Source organism: Rhinolophus sinicus, chromosome 4 (genome assembly GCF_057876585.1).
Source record: "Rhinolophus sinicus isolate RSI-liver-muscle chromosome 4, RSI-T2T, whole genome shotgun sequence".
Taxonomy (NCBI): Eukaryota; Metazoa; Chordata; class Mammalia; order Chiroptera; family Rhinolophidae; genus Rhinolophus; species Rhinolophus sinicus.
Genome location: NC_142504.1, coordinates 16595750 through 16616467, shown reverse-complemented (window position 1 = coordinate 16616467; position 20718 = coordinate 16595750). Strand labels below are relative to the sequence as shown.

General features: G+C 36.1%; 1 protein-coding gene across 1 annotated transcript in view; it reads left to right on the top strand.

The window, feature by feature from the left end:
• The first annotated feature begins 329 nt into the window (after positions 1–329).
• PALS2 (protein associated with LIN7 2, MAGUK p55 family member) overlaps positions 330–20718 on the top strand; it is a 126664-nt gene continuing 106275 nt past the window's right edge. Inside the window, exons 1-2 of the mRNA XM_074340868.2 lie at positions 330–407; positions 1577–1752. Of these exons, the coding sequence (XP_074196969.1) occupies positions 1620–1752 (133 nt within the window). The 5' untranslated portion in view covers positions 330–407; positions 1577–1619. The remainder of the gene's footprint in view (positions 408–1576; positions 1753–20718) is intronic.

Genomic DNA, 20718 nt, shown 5'->3' with positions numbered 1-20718 from the left:
GCGCCTAACTCAGCATGGAGATCAGTGAAGCTCCCCATCAGAAGTGAAGGATGCACTGCCATCTGTCAACTAAAGAAGCCAGAAAAGTGTGCTCCAAGCAGAAAGAACAGCATGAGTGAACGTGAGAATGGTGACCCAAGTAAGACTGAAGGAGAGAACGTGTAAGTGTGCGATCCAAGTGGTACAAAACGAGGCTGCGTGCGCAGGAGGGGCCAGATGATGATGAGCTTAGCACACCGTGCTAAGAAATTTTAACTACATCCGAAAGGTGATGAGAACTGCTCTGGATTTCATGCAGGGCTGTGACATGGTCTAATTTGTGTTCCCAGGAGAGTAGGACTCGCATGGAGCACGGATGGGACCTGGACAAATCCTGCAGCAGGAAGACCATTAGGTACTAAGACACGGTAGGTTAAAGAAATTTATCAAAGCTTGCACGGAGGAGGCAAGGATGGAGAAGAAACAACAGAGGGTTTGGGCAAGTTCTCACACACGTGGGGCTGGGTCTGCAAGGTTTCTCAGAAAGGGAAGAAAGGCAGAAAGAATTAGCCTGGTTGGGTTCTGCAGGAGGCACTACCCACCTGGAATACATACCTAAATGTCTTAAATAAGTACTTATAGGGTGCAGAGTATACATTTACTACCCCCATAAGAAAAGATGTTGCTTAGAACTCATATTCATTAAAAGGGAATTATCATACTTTACAAATCTGTCTGTGATTGTCAAATCTTGCCCTTTGTATCTCTGGGAAAATCACCAATGGAGATGTACATGTAAACCAGACTTCATTTTTCTCAGCTAAGTCTAGTTCATAGAATCACTTAGTATAGCAAACAATAAGTAACCTATTTTACACATTTTTGCTGAATAAAAACTGCTGGATTAAATTATATTTCAAGTAGCAAAGCAATAAGCCATAAGCCGGGAAAGTTGCAAGATGTTCATATTGGGTACAAAAAAAACAACTTTTCGGGAATATATTTGTCATGAATGTCAGTCAAAGTGCTCTTCTACTATAATAAAAATGTTACTTAGGTATGTCATTCTACTGACTTGGCACCATTTTTTAATTTTAAGCAAAAGCTTATTCCTCACCCATTTCAGGCCCAACTAATGGGGTAATTTTTAAATGATGGGGAAAGAGAGAGAGAATGTGATGGCCTAATTTACATAAATATAGCCTTTGAAAGACTCAAGAATTTAGAGTTGATTTGCCCAGAAACCTCTAGAGCTATCCTTATGAAAGCCTAAATCATTCGAAATGAAATACACTCTAGATCAAGCCTGAACTGGCAGAATTGCTCCAATTGTTTCTATTTTCAAGTTATCTAGGTTGATCTGAAGTTTAAACACATTTTCAAGCTTAATTAAATGAAACACTTAAATTATACAAGCATTTAATACTTAGTTGGAAATTGAAAAACAGATACCATGAAATCCCTAGGTAAAAAGAAAAATCAAGCAACATCTGGTAGTCTCATTTCTCTATCACTTGGAATGGATGTGTTTATAAAGACCCAAATTTTTAAATAACCAAACACTTTTGAAATAATCTTGTAACAACTTTTTGTCCAGTATTGCCCATCGGTAGAAAGCCCTGTAGAGCTTTTGCCGAAGAATGCTTTGTGAAGTCATCAGGACCCACACGTGTTCCGATGGTCACTTCTTGGAACCTGGAAACTCTGGGAAGGAAGGAGAGAACCTAACTCCTATCTGGGGCTGTGCCAGGATCCAAAGAGTACTTACTATTGGTATGAGTTTTATAGTGATCCATTTATGAAGGTTTTCCTCCCTGACCTTTAGCGCGCTATTTTCTAGTGATGAAAAGGACAGTGATTTTAATAAGATGGAAAAATTATAACACACTGCCTTATACATACTTAATATACATTGCTGAATGAATTAATAAATGAGGGCACCCCTACCCCAAATAAAGCATAAGAAACAGAGTTTTTAAAATGTGAGAGGCCTTCAAGGTCATCCATCTTGGTATCTCATGGTATCCATATACATCCAGTTTTAGAGATGAATAAACTGAGACCCAGGGACATTAAATGACTTGCCCAAGGTCATACAGTTAATTTAGTAGTGAGAACTAGAGATGCGGCACAAACAAGAAGATATTGTTCACTCACTAGAGAGTCTGCTAACTTATGTATCTTTATATATCACTAAGGCCTCCCTTTAGCCTACACATTATAGATGCTTGATAAATATCTGTGAAATTCATTCATTCATTCATTCATTCATTCATTCATTCATTCATTCATTCATTCATAGAACCTGCGTCTGAATACCTACTCTGTACCAGGCATCAGGTATACCATCATTTGGATCATATTCTCCTCTAGATAAGATGTATTAGATGTATTAATTACAAATACATGTCCTGGACTGACCTACCAGCTCAGGTTGTTGGTTTACTGAATGCTCTGTTTCATGAGATTTGACTACGCTTGTTATAGAAATCGACATAACCACAGATGTTCCCTGGTAACTGCAGAAGAATTCAGTTCATTCAAAATTACTAAAATGTTAACTCCACAAACAGCTCACTAAATTCCATGGTGAGCATAAAATAGAATGTTTCTGTTTACCTTCATGTTATTTATGGCATGTGCCCTTTGATGTCTTATATTTTCTTTTATCCACCTTACCTTTTTGATTTGGTAAGTTTTCATCCTTGTCCAGTTTCTACCTTTCAAAGATCAGATTCACCCAATTTAACACTATATCATTATGGTTATTCTTGCTTAAAGTAACACGGTTTGTATTTGAAACATTACTAAATACTTTTCATATGGCATCATAGCATTCCACATTGGATCCTTGCGAGATGACTGCAAACAAAGAGGTATGTTACACTTCTTTGCCCTGAGTCATATGCTTCACGGAGATTAACTTGCTGTATCAAACACAGCAGGTCGTCGAATAATGTGAATTCGTTCAACGTTGTTTGGTTATCACATTGATGAGGAAAAAAATTAATTCCTGGCTGGGCCACTATGTGTAGAGTTAGCACGTTCTCGTTCTCCCATGTATGTGTAGGTTTTCTCTGGGTCTTCCAGTTTCCTTTCACATCCCAAAGCTGTGCACATCAGGTGAACTGACGGGTCTAAATCATCCCAGTCTGAGTGAGTGTGAGTGTGGGTGAGAGTGGCCCTGTGATGAAAGGGCATCCTGTGTAGGGTAGGGTCCACCTTGCATCCTGAGCTGCTGGGAGAGGCTCTGGTCACCTTGAACTGGAATAAGCAGGTTGGAAAATTACTCTCTTACTTGTTTTTATTAATCTTTCCTAAGTGTATGCATAGCTTACATTTATTTCAATGTTTCATATTATCAGTGTTTGGGGTCTTTATTTAGGAGTTCAGTGATGTTTTCGTGACCAGAAATATCCCACAGGAACTTAAGTCTTCTTTGTATCAATTAGCCTGTGGTAAAATTGGTTTTGTTATATGTTGTTTTGCTTAAAGTCACAGTTTCCAAGAACCTACTGATGATGTTAAGTGAGAACTTACTGTGAAGCTTAATACATTCTAAAACAGAATTATAGATCTGTCAAGATGGTATTAATTACTGTACTTTTATTGCCTAATAATGAGTGGTTCACCTGGAGAGCTTGCTGAAATACATATTACCAAGTGGAAGTAAACCAGGTGTCCATGGATGGATGATGGATAAACAAAATGTGGCATATACATGCAATGGAATATTATTCAGCCTTAAAAAAGAAGGAAATTCTGACACATGCTACAACATGGATGAACCTTGAGACCATTATGCCGAGTGTGATAGGCCAGTCACTAGAAGACAAATACTCAATGATTCGAGTAATTTGAGTTACCTAGAGTAGTCAAATCCACAGAGACAGAAAGAAGAATGGTAATTGCCAGGGGTTGAGGGGAGGTGGTGTAGAGAGTGTTGTTTAATGGGTATAGATTTCAGTTTTGTGAGAAAAAGAGTTCTGGAAATGGATGATGGTAATGGCTGCACAACAATGTGAATGTACTTAACACCACTGAACTGTACACTTAAAAATGATTAGTAAGTTTAATGTTACGTATATTTTATCACAATTGAAAAAACATATGTACACATAGATTGCCAGACTCTATATCAAGTACTGATATAGTAAGTCTGAGATGGGACCTGATCATTTGCATTTCTAACAAGTTCCTAGGTAGTTCTGACGCTGCTGGTTCAGGGTCTGTCCTCTGAGAACCACTGTGGTGAACAAAGTTTATGACAGCTCCAGAATTTCTTTTTTTTTTTTCTTTTTTTAGAATTTCTATACAAAAGGGTTTGTGGGTAACAATCTGGTTGGAAGAAGGACGAGGACGTTTGCCTTCCCAGTGTTCACAGTAAGCATGCTGTTTTTAGATCACATGTTTACTTGGAGAGACTTTAATGGGAGAGCTGAAGAAACAATAACTAGCTGCTCACACGCCCGAGCTTCCTCTTGGTGACACTGCTGTACCTCTCTAATTGCTCAGGTCATGTTGTAAATTCTAAGTATAAAGGGGAAAATTTAAGAACTTGACATTTTTGCACTTAACGAATACACTCTCCTTTCTCTTACTTTACAATTTTCCTTTTAAATTGGAAAAAGAATAATACACATTTTTAAAAAGAATGTAGGAAAATAAGAAACGTTAGTCAAGTGAAGTGCTATATATTGAGTGTGAAATATAAACAGAACAGATATTTATTGTTTTGTGCAAGTTAAGCATGAAGCAATGTGATAACTCCTATCAAATTAAAATTCATAATACTCTCTGGGGTGTGATAGAACAGCAGACTCCTCAGCTGCTGTTGAGAGTGTATACTACCATAAGCATCCTGGAAGGATTTGACCATATATGTCCAATATCCATATCTTTTCCCTAGTAATCCCACTGATAGAGATATATCCTAAAGAAACAAAAGTGTAGAATATAGGATATTTATCACAACATAATCTATACCAGCAAAACCTAGAAACAATCTGAATGTGAAGGTGGAGACCAGTGAGGGGGCAACATTAATTACAGTGTATCCTGATAACAGAATTTGCAGCTACCGAAGATGCCTATGCTTTTGGGACTGCACCACAACCTTTTCTTTGGGGACCTCAGCTTCCCTTATGCTGTGTGTTTCTGACAGGTACCCCCCCCGCCCCCCCCCCACACACAGACACACCCTTCTCTGACATAGGAAAAGTGTCATGACTCGTTCAGGGCCTGAGACCTTTGATGGGGCGGGGGAGGGGAATGTAATTGCTTGACAACAGAAGGCCTTTTGTCTTGTGAGATTGCAAGCTGTAAGAACAATGAAAAACTGGCCCTAAGGCTGCCAATAAAGAAGCCAACACTGAGGAAAGCAGAGGTGGAATAATGGAGAGAGAAGGATTCTTATCAATATCTTTTGTGTCCCTGGACCCTGCTGTACCTGAAGCGCCATCCTGCCTTTGGACTTCCCATTTATATGAATCAATAAGTGCCTCACATTTTTTTTCTTATTCATAACTAAAATATTCTTGATTAATATGCTGTCATTAAAAGTCTTATTTTATATAAATATATAAGAACACAGATTACATTATTAACTCAATTTAAATACATACACATTTAAGGAACACTAAAATACTTATGAGGTTGTAGCATTATAGATAATAAAAAAAATTCAGTTTCAAGATTCTTCATTAAAAAAAATTTACTGGTGTCTTAGTTCCTTGGCTATTGAATATTCTAAGACAAAAGGTCTGTTACATAAAATATAGGTGTATGTTTCTCTTTAAAAACAAACAAACAAATACTTTATTTTTCAATTACAGTTGGCATTTAATATTATTTTATATTAGTTTCAGGTGTACAGTATAGTGGTTAGACATTTATGTAACTTACTAAGTGATTCCCCCATATGTATTGCATCCACCGGACACCATACAGAGTTATTACAATATTATTAACTATGTTCTTTAAGCTGTACTTTACATCCCCATGGCTATTTTGTAACTACCAATTTGTACTTCTTAATCCCTTCACCTTTTTCACCCAGTCTCCCAACTCCCCTCCCATCTGGCAACCATCAGTTTGTACTCTGTATCTATGAATTTGTTTCTTTTCTATTTATTCATTTATTCTGCTTTTTAGATTCCACATATAAGTGAAATCATATGGTATTTGTCTTTCTCTGACTTATTTCTTTAGCATAATACCCTCTAGGTTCATCCATGTTGTCACAAATGATAAGATTTCATTCCTTTTTATGGCTGAGTAGTATTGTATATGTGTATCACCTCCTCTTTATTCATTCGTCTTTTGATTGGATCATTTAATCCATTTACATTTAAAGTAACTGTTAACAGGTATGTAGTTATTGTCATTTTATTAATTGTTTTCTGATTGTTTTTGTAGTTTTTCTCTGTTCCCTTTTATTCTCTTGTTTTCTTTCTTTATAATTAAAGTTTATTGGGGTGACAATTGTTAGTAAAGTTACATAGATTTCAGGTGTATAATTCTGTATTACATCATCTATAAATCACATTGTGTGTTCACCACCCAAAGTCAGTTCTCCTTCCATCATATTTGATCCCCTTTACCCTCATATCCCACCCCCCTCCCCTCTTACCCTCTGATAACTACTAAACTATTGTCTGTGTCTATGAGTTTTTGTTTCTCATTTGTTTGTCTTGTTCTTTTGCTGTTTTTTGTTTATATACCACATATCAGTGAAATCATATGGTTCTCTGCTTTTTCAGTCTGACTTATTTCGCTTAGCACTCTTGTTTTCTTCTCTGCATGTTGATGAGTTTCTGTAGTGTTGTGTTTGGATTCCTTTCTATTTCTTGTATAGCTCTTGTAGATTTTTGGTTTGTTACCATGTGCTTCATATATACCAACCTATGTTTATAGCAGTCTATTTTAAGTTGATGGTCATTTAAGTTCTAAAATATTCTAAAATCACTACCATTTTTACTTACCCCCTCCACATTAGGTACATGTTTCACAGATCACTTGGGGAAATGTAAAATGGCATACTCCTGATGGAAGGAAATTTGGCAGTAACTAACAAGATTACACGTGAATTATATGCTGTACCTTTGGCACAGCAATACCTGTTCTAAGAATGTATCTCAAAGATACAGTAGCAAAAATATGAAAAGACATATACACAAGCCTACTAATGGCAGCATATTTATAATAGGAAATGTTTGGAAACAACCTAATTATCCATCAACAGGAGACTGACTGAATAAACTAAGGTATATCCACACAGTTGAACACCATGCGTATATAAAGAGAAATGAGAGAGATCTTGATATGCAGTATTACTTAAAAATCTCTATGATATATAATTTAAGTGAAAAAAGTAATGTGCAAAACAGAAACAGTATGTATAGAGTGCTACCCTTTGTATGATGAAATGAGTGTGTGCACACATGTGCGTGCATGTGTGTATGTTTATTTTTTTGTAAACTAAATAGTGGCAGAATAAACCAAAGACTAACACAAATAATTAGTCATCAGGGAAAAGGAAAATAAAAGCACAGTGAGATATCTACTGGAACAGATAATATTACTAAGACTGAAATTATCAAGTGATGGCAAAGATGAGGGAAAGATGTAACTTATTCACTGCTGCAAGAAGTGTACATTGGAATATCCACTTTTAGAAACTCTTTGGCAATATCTACTAAAGCCTAAACACACACATACCATATGACCTAGGAATTCTACTCTTGAAAATACACTCACCAGAAATATATACATGCATTAAAAACACATAACAAAAATATTCTAAGGGTAAAGCCAAAAACTAGAAATCCTTATTTTCATCAGCAGCAAAATGACGTGAATACGCCATTGTATGTATATTATACTTTTAAAATTGTTTAAAAGCATACAAATAATTTTATCTGAAGGGAGGGAGGGAGCAGGGTAGATAAAATGGGATGAAAAGCAAGACTTTTCTGAATCTACCTTGTTATACAGCTCTGGCTTGGGAATCATGTACATATTTCACATATTCAAAGACAAATTCAATGAAAGGAAGAAAATGCATAGATCCATTGAGGTAATGAAAACTATGTTTTACCAGGTGTGAAATAATTTCTGATATATATTTAGAGTATAAGAATAGTAGGCTATTCTTTCAGGATTTAGCATAAATCTGAAAATGGATGAAGCCAAGTCTTCTGAAATGCTAATTCTAGTTGTGGTCTAAAAGTTTGAAAAAAAAATGATGAATGCTAAAAGCTCAAGCCATGGGGAAACAAAGAAGGAAAGTAAAAAAAAAAATGAACAGCTGGAAAAGCACTCGTTATTATCCAAAACAAACAGATGGACTGTGGCGAGGCACGTACTAACCTAACAGCCTTTGGAATTAACAAAAATGTGTTTGAGAAGCTGTAACATCAAGGCAGGCAACTCTGTGAGCTAAGCAGTAAACTCAATGCCCAGACAGAGCCCTCACCCACTTGGCCTTGGGCTGAGTCCGTTATTCAGAATGTTTGATACAGATCACTGCAGAACTGTGTAACATGGTGAGTGAAGATGGTCAAATGGTTCATATGTTTTTTTTATCATGAACTTCAGCTGCTGCTTCCAACTACTTCATGCTGAAGATTTTCCCAAATGGTTCTAACTTAATGGAGGGTGGAGGATAATGGGAAGAAGCCTAGAATCCTCATCTTGAAGAAAGACAAGAAATATAGTTGTACAGATGTATATAATAAGCAATCTGAATCTAATCTGCAGAGAATTCTGACCCCCAGTGGATCTCATATCATAAATGGGGTCAAAAGTTTGGATACCTTTCTATTTGGGGGTTCAAATCCAGCTCTGAAACTTACTAATTTTGTGATCTTGGCCATGCTCGTTAATCTGCTTGGACCTCAACCTTCCTCATCTGCAAAACGATAAGGAACCGTGTTGAGTTGTTCTAAGATTAGAGTAGATAAGGCACATGAAATATTAACACAGTGTGTTTTAAGACCTGCTCACATTACCGTGCTATCACACCATACAGGCGGCCCTTTGTATCCGTGGGTTCTGCATTCGCAGATTCAAGCAACCACTGATTCAACCAAATGCAGATCAAAAATATTCGAAAAAAGAATGTTATCTTGTTGCTGACATGTACTATGTAGTTAGGCCTACGAGGCTGTATCTGTACTGAATATGAACAGACATTTTGTCTTGCCATTATTACCTAAACAATATGGCATAGCCTTTACATTGTATTAGGCATTACAGTAATGTAAAGATGATTTAAAGTATACAGGAGGATGTGCATAGGTTATATGCAAATACTATGCCATTTTATGTAAGGGATTTGAGCATCTGTACATTTTGGTATCTCTGGCGTCCTGGAACCAGTACCCCCACAAGTACTGAGAGACAACTATATTTTATCTTCATGCATTACTAACTAGAAAAAAAAGTGAGTGGAATGGATTAACATTCACCACCTACTATGTGCTAGATTTCTCACTAAGCATTTAAATAGTATACAATTTTATTTATTTTATTTAATCTTTACAAAACTTTTATGAGGTTGCAAATGAGAAATGATTTCAGTGTCACACAGGTAATGAATGGCAGAACTAGGATTTGAATCCATAGTTCTCTGACTCCAGAAATTATTTTTCTATGTTTACAAGGAAGCAATCATCAAGATGAAAAAAGAACCATGTCAGGGGATGGTCGGTGTCTGCCAGGAAAACATTCATCAGTCATTCATAATGTCACTCCCACACACACACACACACTAAGCAGTAAGCAAAAGGGCTTATACCCTCTTAGAATGGACAGAAACAATTCTATCTGGAAGATGGAGGCAGGTTGGAATGGACAAACTGTGGGCAAGTGAGAGTTGGTGGCCTGGAGAACAGGGCCTGGTACCATAAATGACTGAATGAGGACATTTAGGGTTCTCGGGCACCACAAATCCTCTGGGTGAAGCTGAGGTCAGAATTTAAGGGATCAGGGCTAGCAAAAGGAATTAGGCCAAAGAACATACATTCTAAACCAAAGCTAGGATCATAGAATAAAATATTTAAATTGTCCTGAAAATTCGAGGCAAAACTATCTGTTGATGTAAATATAAGTGGTACGTGGGTTCAAATTGATGTTAAGAGCTCAAGGTCAGCCAGGAGTCATAGGATAACATAGGCATGGACAAGTGCAGTTCAGACTGAGCAATAGAATAAACGAAGAGGCAAGAAAATAAAACTAACCAGGAAAGCACACTCGGCTTTCATCTATGGATCCCAGAACAGTGGCTGTTTGCCTGTAATTCTGGGTTTAGGTAATTAATGTAATAAGAGTAGGTATTGCTTCATGAAACTTTCAATATATGTTCTGGATCACTTTATAAAATGTATTTTTTACTATGGGCCATGGCCAAAATATTTTGAAATCTGCTTTAGGGAACGTGGGACTTTCTAGAAAAGTTGACTCTTGTCAGTGGTAGTTAGGGAAGTAAGATACGGTTGTTAAACAAGGAAGACGTATGGTCCTGATATGCTTCAGAGAATGGCCTTACCTTGATACAATCACCATGTTCCAAGGTCTATTCCACTGTTTTACAGGTAAAGAAATTTGGTTGCTCTTCCCATGAAGAGAGAGTATTGTAGGACAGACTCACTTATTAATTTCCAAAGATAAATATGGTTGCACAAACCTGTTTTGATCATTTGCTCCTTGTGGAAAATATCTGCCTGGGTAGTCAAATGAGAATGTGGCTTGATTCACATTGAATCAGAATAAAGCTAATTAGTTTGATAATGTAAGTGGTAGTGACATCTGGGTGTGAAAACTCTCTATGGTAAATATAACAGCAAGCATTTATGGGGAGCTGATCGCATGTCAGGTGTTGTACTCAACACTTTATATCTCATTTAATCCTCACCCTATGAGATTTTTTTTCATTGCAGAGATGTATTGACAAGCAGATGGCATATTGATGTGAATTAGTCAACCTACTTCTTTCTTCTGAACATATGAGAATTCATAACAAATTCTCTCTTTGACACTGCTTTACCAGACTCTCCTAGTCCGGCTTGCTAAAACTGTGTTTCCTACCCTTGCCTAAGCAATACTCTTAAAGCTACCCAAAGAGTGCCAATAGGCACACAAGCCACAGAAAAACATGGAGAATTTTCTGGAGAATCAATGTTACTTGATGATAAACAATGTCAAATACTTTATACACAATAAACTGGATATTATATGAAGCACAATGCAAAATTTGAATGAACGTTAAGAATAAAACTTGAAGAAATTTCACCTGTAAAATAAAAAATATTGAGATCTCTCTTTTAGGATATTGGTGGAAAAGTTTTAAAAATATAGTCCAAGGGCAACACAAAACAGCTGAATAGACTTAAATTTCCTGAATTATAATCTCATATTTGTCAACCTTCCTACAACACTGCTCAGTTCACCTTGATTGAATTGGGTGTTTTAAATTTTATGAGCCTCGTATTGACAATTAGCTCTTAGGATCATTCCATAGATAGTTAATTTTATCCATTAACATTTTTTTTTCAAAACTAGAATGTATTTTCTTTCTCTGACTGAAAACAGGAATATAAATTTATTACATTAGAAAGTTTTGAAAACATAGAGAAATATAAAGGAAAAATCTTAAGTGCCTTAAGCTTACCAATTGGAAATAAGACTGTTAACATTTTGACAGTCAAATATTTGGTGAGTATATGCTACATGTCCAGCAACTGTTCCAAACTTTGGGGTTACACTGTGAATTAGTCAAAATCCTTGCCCTCAAAGATATTCTATTCTTCATTCTTGTAGAAATAGAGACAGAAATAGAGACACAGATAAAGATAGAGATACAAATACACGTGTATATTTTCATAAGACTGGGATACTACATATATTCTTTTATTAGGTGACTTGACTTGATTTAATAGGATGTTATAAACATGATTTTATTGTATTACATTTTCATCTACACCATAGTTGTTTAAAGCTGCACTGTAATATTTTTAGAGACAGGATATATATTATCTAATAAACCTCCAACTTATTATCAGAGGTTAGGTTGTTTTCAATTTTTCATTCTTACAAACATAGTAAGATGAATATTTTTATAGACAGATTTTGTGTGGATCTGTGATTATTTCCTTTGGATGAATTCTTTTCAAATCAAAATGATCCTCTTTGTGGGTCAAATGTATGCATATTTTCAAGACTTTTGATGCATTACCAAAGTGTTTCCCAGAAGATTTATACCAGTTTATTTTTCCAAAGGAGTTTATGATAATGTCTATTTTTCCATACCCTCAACATCAAGTATTTATTATTAAAAATTTAAACCAATTTTGTAAGAAAATTGATTTCTTGTTTTAATATGCTTTTTTGATTTCTCATGAGGATAAACATTCATTGGCCTCTGTAGTTCATCTTTTGTGAATTGCCTTTTCATGTCTATTCTTTGGCCCTTTTTTCAATTGGGGTGGTTATCTTTTTCTCTCCTATTTGCAAGAGTTTTATTTTTTAAATAAATTATATAATGACTTTTTGTCTCCCACATAGGTACAGCTATTTTTCACAGTTATAACTTGCATTTTAATTTACTCACTGAGTTTTGACCTTGAGGAGTTTTAAAAATTTATGTGGTCATATTTATCAATAATTTCATTTTATAACTTCTGATCTGGTTTGTAGCTTCGAAGGCTTTCTCCCACCTCAATATCTATTACCTTTTGATTCTTTTTAACTCTAAAGAATAACATCACAAAATGTTTTGGACACATTCTGAGTAGCTCCCAGATTTGAGAGAAGCACCAACAATCCTTCAATTTCCAGAAGGAATTGGGGGGAGGGAGGAATGAAAGAGAGAGAGGAGGGGTAGGTAGTGCTTTGAGGAATGCATGTTGCAGTTGTTTCTTCTCAGAAAGCAACTCTAGTCCAGTGGTCTGGGCTAGGGCCCAAGAATTTGCATTTCTGACAAGTTCCAAGGTGAGGCCTGAGGCTGCTTTAGTCTATAATAATAGGGAGAGACACTGGAATTTCTTAATGAGGCAACCAATTTGAATTGATTTATTTCATCCTTTTTCTAATCTAATAACTTGCACTAAGCTAGCACCATGCAAAATGACTTAATTGAAACAAGTACAATCCCTACACTTTGGGAATCAAATTCACTCAAATAATCTCTTTTTCAAAAGTTCCCTGATACATTAAGCTTTAAATTTAAAGAATAATTTTGAGCATCTGGGTCCTAGTCTATTGACACTTTCATTAACTTTTACAAATTACCAAGTGTACAAGGTAAATCCTAAAGAACATCGATTCCATCTAGTTTACATTTGTCATTTATTAATTTAATCTAGACCTGGTTATTTATATTTATACTGAATTTTAGATAGTCTTTATATATGATGACTTGAGACTTTGCATGGATTTCAATTTTATTTCTAAATTTATCACCTGATTTTCAACTTTGTATATGGCATCTTTTTTTCCAAATAATTTAATGTCACAGATTTTAGTCTGTTGATTACAGTTTCTGTCTTGGTGTGATGGTGTATTTTGTTTTAGTTACTTATATGGTTCAATCCTTTAAAATTTAAATCTTCAGTTCATCTGGAAATTATTTTTGGGGTGGTATTTTAAAAATGTTTTGCCAATTATCTTCATACCCCTTTTTTGAGTGATCCAAACTTTGTCTACCAATTATAAATAACGTTTGCATTCCCAAATTTCCATATATATATATATACATACACACACACACACATAGGACCCAGTCTTATTTTACTATAAGGCCGGGATATAATATAATATAATATAATATAATATAATATAATATAATATAATAAATACCGGGTTTTATTTTAATTTTTGCTCCAAAAGACGCATTAGAGCTGATTGTCTGGCTAGGTCTTATTTTCAGGGAAACACGGTATATATACATATATATATGTAAAAAATGTGTATATATATATATATATATATATATATATATATATATATATATATATATACATACATATATATCTTGACTCTTATGCCATTAGTCTATCCATCTCTTGTTTCTCCAATACTGTGTATTTAAATTACTTTGGTTTTATATTTCAGTTTCTGATATGGCACATTTTTGTTGCCATTATGAATGGGATGCTTTTTTTTTCAGTTGCCATTATGAATGGGATGCTTTCTTTTTCAAAATTTTCTATTTTGTTATGTCTATGGAAAACTAATTGAATTTTATAAGTTTTGATTAGATCTGACTATCTTTCAAATCTTTTTAGTTCTATTAGCTCTTTTAGTTGGTAATATAGAGAGACAATTTCATCACCTGCAAATAACAATAAATTTGTCTCTGCCTTCTAGTATTAATACCATGTCTCTGCTCTTTCTTGTCTGTTGTATTGGCTAGAACTTCCAGACCAATGTTTAACAATAGTAGATATAATGGAGACTTTGTCTTCTTTGGGAGTGAAGATAATCTAATTGAGAGCATTCTTAACTCATAATTGTGCACTAAAGACAATTAGTAAATGACGATTTGCTGTTCTACAACTATTGTGAAAATAACAATTGTCAATAATTACTTTCTTCTCTGAGCAGGCAACTGTATCAGGTATTTTATAGGTTTAATTTATAATGCTTAAAACATCCTGCAAGGTGGGCCTATTATATACCCATTTTGCAGATAAGGAAAGTTTTCATGTATAGAATAACTTACCCAAGGTTACTGAGCTCACAAGTGGTGAATCCAGAAAGAGAACCTAGAGCTTTCTGCTTCTAAATTCTTCTTTTGTACCACATTACCTGCATTATATAAATACGATAATGACTTAATTCTGATGTATGTAAATGGATATCTCTGATTGGACTGTTGGTGTAGGTTGCAATGATATACTTTAACACATTTTAAGTAAGTGTTCAACTTGTGAGAATTACGTATTGACTTACAATAAGATGAATTATAATTATGTCTTAATTTTTAAAAATTGGAATGAGTTAATCAAATAAATGTCAAGTTCCCACAATATGTCAGGTAAATAATTATTTACCTAACTGTACCATGTAATCATATAGTGATTGAATTGTGATTAACATTTAATAAATGCATAACTTCTCCCACAAGCAGAATGTCTATAAGTCAAAACTCTGTTTATGACAAGTGATAGAAATCCAACTCAATTTAGCTTAAGTTAAAAAGCATTTTATGAACTTAAGTAACCAGAAAAGTCCAGAAGTGGGGCTGGCCGCACACATGACTAAATCTTCCTTTTCTGAGTCTCTCGAAGTGTTGATTTGAGGAAAGAAAAAAATTATCCTTCTCCCTGTTGTCATATATATATATATATATATATATATATATATATATATATATATACATACACACACACATACATATATATATTAGTTTCAGGTGTACAAAACAATGTAATAGTTAGACATTTTTACCCCTCTCAAAGTGATAACCCGCCTCCCCCAATCTGCTACCTATCTGACATCACACACAGCCGTTACATTTCCACTGTCTCTATTCCTTATTGTAGTATATTTTTAAAAATCCAAAATTTTCTTGATTTAGGTAACAAGTGTATTTCTTGGACCAATCACTGGCTGAGTGGGTGGGGTTCTCTGATTGGCCAGGCCTGGGTCACATGGCCACTTCAGTGACTTCAGAGTATGGGAAAGGTACCATGATTAGCAGCCCCACCAGAATCTAATGTGATGTGTAGTGAGAGAAACATTTCTGCAAAGGAATAGAGGGGCTGTAATATCAGAAGACAGGGGAAGGAATATTGATTAGATAAAATATATCATAATTTGTAAACTCTTGTAAGTCAACAAAGTTTCTTGCACTTAGTTGTATCCCTCATAGCAACTATCAAAGTGATTATCCATGTGGATAGAAGACATTCAAACAATGCATAAATACAAATGATATATACACGCAAATAAGTAAATAGATTGAGAGTCATCCATGAATCTCTGTTGAAACAATTGAATTAGCATAGATGACTTGATTATGTTTTCTCCCTAAGGTAAAAAAATGTGTTTCTATGAATCAAAATGTGTCACTTGGTGGGGCTTCTGAGAGGCAGACTCTGAGACAGTTTAGTGTGTAGTTCAGTATGGAAACTTGGATGAACACCTGTGGAAGGAAGGGGAGGGTAGCAAGGTTGGGCAGAGGGAGAAATCAATGTGGGATGCAGGCCTAAACAACAGTTTCAGATAACAGGGGACTCTGTGCTAAAATGTCCTGTCAGACTTGCCACATTGGGCTGATGCAGCTGGGCCTTTATATGTCTCCCTTCATCAGTCATTTAATGTGGACCACCCTGGAAAGGGCTTGGGACATGCCTCTGAGCATGTGTGCTTTCTGCAGCTGAGGTGATCCTCAAAGGGCTGATAGCAGGAGGCTTTCTTCTGATAGCTCTCCCGCATCTGGGCAACAAGTCTTTCCCTGAAAGCAGATCTAAGAACTCTGGGTCCACCACATTCTCTAAAGAAGTTGAAGTTATCAGGCAATGAGGAAAAAAGTACTAGAGCAAGAAGTTATATTTAAAAAGTATTTTATTTAATCCTAGTGTTATTCTTTCTTGGGAGGGAATGGATTTACACATAGTGAAACTGAATTGATGCCCTCCATTTCCTTCTTACGTGGTAAATAGCTGTACCACAAACCCACTCTTTCCTTACTCTTTTCTAATATGTTATTTATTTACTATTCTATTTGTGACTCTTATTTTTTGAAAAGAATAGTTCAGAAAAATTTGCCCTTTTCTGTAATATCATTCTATTGTGACAACAACAACAAAGATAGGCTTTCCACATTGTTAAAATCCATAAACATGGGGAGTTTGAAAATCATGGTGATGAGTCTGAGCTAAATAACATGTTACAGAAAACCCTTAATTGTGGTGACTTGTACTATAATTCATTCTGTTGAGCAGACCCGAGAATTACAAAGCACTCTGTGTATGAAGTGTGGGAATGAGCAGGAGCTGACCTCAACACTGCATAGTTCTGGAGCCTTGGGCAGGTAAACTTAACTCCTCTTCCCTTGTTTTCCTCATTTGTAAAGCGGTATGAGAATAATGGGATATAAAAGGCGTAAAACACTGTCTGCCACATAGATGTGAGCTCAATAGATAGTTGTTATTATTCACTATTACTACCAAAGCAGGATTTTTTTTTTTTTTAAATACCTGGTCTTTCATGTTTATAAACAGCTGATATTTTAAGGAGGAATGAAGTGCCCTGCACTTTCTAGCATGAAGATAACATCACTTAGAATGGGTCATTAAGTTCTTGGATTTTCTTAACAGCTTGCCCTGACCACACACACACACAAACACACCTACTTCCATCTTTGTTCCCAGTTCCCTGATCCTGACCTTCTTTCATTCACTTATATGACAAAAATGGCTTAGGTATCTGCTAGGCAACCTCATGACTTGGTTTTACCCTCATGACTGTTCTCCAGTCTTCTGAAGGAGCCTCCGACTCAGAGTGTTACACTTTGCTTTTATGCTTAATCACTATTAAGACACTTTTTTTTTTTTTTTTTTTTACTGTAATGCCATAAAATTCCTCATAACAATCTCCTTTGCCCTCCAGGACTTCATACATCTGTCTCTCCAAAGAGGCCAAGACAGCATATACATTCACAGTTAAGAAAATTCTTTTTCCTGTTTCCTGCTTCTTGCGATACCTGAGTAGGTACAAAGGCTATTATTTTTTTAAGCTCATGTATAAATGGGAGAGGAGCAATGTAGAAGCCACTTTTAAATGAGAATCGCAAAGGCTTAATTAGCTATAGAAGCTGGCTGTTGACATGATAAACACAACTAGCTCAGTTAAGGTCCCTGGCTGAAATCTGATTGTCCTTGTAAGAGATCTGAGCTGTAACTTGCATATTCAAGAGTAGTTCACTTCTAAGTAGTAACATTGTCCCCACTTAATTTTCTTTAATTTTAGAAATTTGCCAAGTAACAACTTTACCTGCTTCGATAAATTAGCCCGTGCTATGAGCAGTATTGTGCCAAGTTCTGCAGGCATTGCTGTACTCAGCACCCTGGACTCCTATGCAAGCAAGAAGTGGGTGGGGTGGGGGCGGGAGGTGAAAAGAGTGTGAAGATAAATATTCAAAAACAAATGATGCTGTTATGAAACAGAATAGGAAAAGGCTTATAAGAGATCATCAAAGTGTTACAGGATTCAAAGAATGCAGCTGCCTCTGTTTGGGGGTGGATCAGGAAAGGTTTATAGAAAAGGAGGGAGTGAGATGGGCATAAAAGCTTGGATTTTGACCAGCACAGATGAGGGAAGGCATTTCTACGAAATCAGAGGGTTGCAAACATAAAGGTGCAATGTATGATTGATGTGTAATATTCACACACTGGGAAGTCTTGAAGATCATTGTAAATGATCTTGTGAATGGAGTCCCATAGATGACGAGGAAGCAGGAATGATGTGATTGGTATTTGGCATTTAGGTGCACATGGGATTGGGCAAGGATTGGACCAGAGGAAAGGGACAAGAGGGTCCCTGCCCCTAACACTGAGAAGACGGACTTCAAGGGACTTGGGTGCAGGCTGTACCTATCAGGGAGAGGGTAAAGAGAAGTGAGGAAAGGGAGGAACATGAGAGACCTTCAGGTGGGGATAGAGTAGGGTGGTGGAAGCAATGGATTTTATTTTAGACATGTTCATCGGAGCTGTGAATGACTTATCCAGATGGAGATATTCAACAGGAAGTTGAAAACAGGCCTCAGGGGAGAGTACAACTATAGATATAGATGTGGAAGCATTGGAGAGAGAGCCCTAAGGGTCAAGGAGAGTCTTGAGAGAAACTGTGTGGTTTCTTCTCTTTCAATACTTTCTCCCTCAAAAATCTCTTCCATTCTTAGTGGAACATTTTTATTTTGGAAGTGGGAGGAGATGATGCAACAAGACGACAATGAAGGGGTCATCAGAGAAATAAAAGGAGTTCCTGAGTTGTATAGTATCACGGAAATCGCAGGAAAGGAGAGGTTAAAAAGGTAGCGTTCTAGGGGAAGGGTGAAACTCCTCAAATATTGCAGAGAAGTTGGATTGCTTGAACACTGAGCAAAGACTCTCCTCACGATTCCATTGTGTCTGGTTAAGACTCCTGACATAGCTCTTATCACAAGATGTTTTAATTGCTTATTATTCTCCACCATTAGGTACAGGTAATTTGACATTATTGATTATTTTATCCCCAACATTTATCACAAATAAATGAGTGAATGAATGAATGAATGAATAAACACATGGATGAAAATGTCAGTTGTGATGTAGTTTCAGTAGAGAGGTGGGTGTAGAAGCCAAATTCCAATGCCTCAACTAACTGAATGGTGGTGAAGAGAGTCAGGGAGTTATAGTGAGACAGTTTTTCTTTTGTAAGAAACAAAAAACACCCTAAACACGCAAATTCTTACAATTGCTGGCTTTAATTGTGGTGTTAAAAAAAAAAAAAAAAAGAAATGAACTGCCATTGTGTCAGTGAATGTTCTTTCAGAGAAACAGGAGAAAGTCCTGCTAAGAATGACATTTCTGTTTATTCTGAGATTGTTGACCTAGTGAGTCTTCAGAGAGATTTAGGTTACAATAGAAGCCTCTGACAGGTATCGATGAAAGCTAGATTAAAACAATAATATACACAATCAACTGTGGTCCAACGCCAGTTGGAAAGCTTAAAGCACTGGGAACAGAAATCTTTAGGCAGCCAGGTGAGACTAATCTGGAGAAGCTTTAGGAAGGAGATAAATTTAAGCTGTTTTGAAAGGAGACTATTCTAGTCAATTGGCAAAGAGTCTTAAAGCACAGGATTAGTATTTTAATTTGATTACTTGAGGTAATTTGGAGACACCTCAATGTTCTGAGAAGACTTGGTATAAATGTTGTTTGGAAGATGATTCATTTCAGCAGTTCTTAACTCTGGCTGCATATTAGAATTACCTGGAAAGCTTTGAGAAATCACGGTGTCCAGGCTGCATCCCAGAACAATCACATCTAGAGGTGAGACCCAGCATCAGTGTTTTCTTTTTGTTTTTTAAAGTTCTCTGGATGATTCCAAAAAGCAGCCAAAAGTGAGGAGCACTGCTCTAAGTGTAAGAGAAATTGCAAGCAAGCAAGCAAGCAAGCAAGAGAGACTTGAATTAGAAAGGTTAGCAAGGAGGCTGGAAATTGGAGTCTGACCTAGCTTTGAGAACAGAGATAAAAGGGGTGAAGCTAAATAAAGTATCCTGCAGAAAAGCTTGGTTGGACTTTGTGATGCATGTCAGTTGCAATTTTTCATAAAGCTATATTCCGGGACCATCACTGCTCTTATGATGATGGATTCGTTGGAAAATGAACAGGTAGGACTTGCTGTGCTAAAATTTAGGGCTTTTACTATTAGTGCTCCATACTATTAAATGCTCCATTTCTGAAGTAGCAAGGCAAGTCAGAAGAGGAAACAAAATCATATTAAAAGTAGGTAAGCTTTTGTTGATGTTTGAAAGAGGAAATACAGCCAATGATGGATGCTCCAGAATTAAGATTCAACATTCGGACTTTAAATTGAGTTATGATTAGGAGATATTGGGCTGTGATAAAAGGATGATCCCTTAAGAACCATAACCTTGAAGGAAATGAAAAGTCAGATCATTAAGAACACTGAAGAGAAGGATTCCCCATCATTTCCAATCATAACATTCCCCTCTCCTGGAATGAAGAA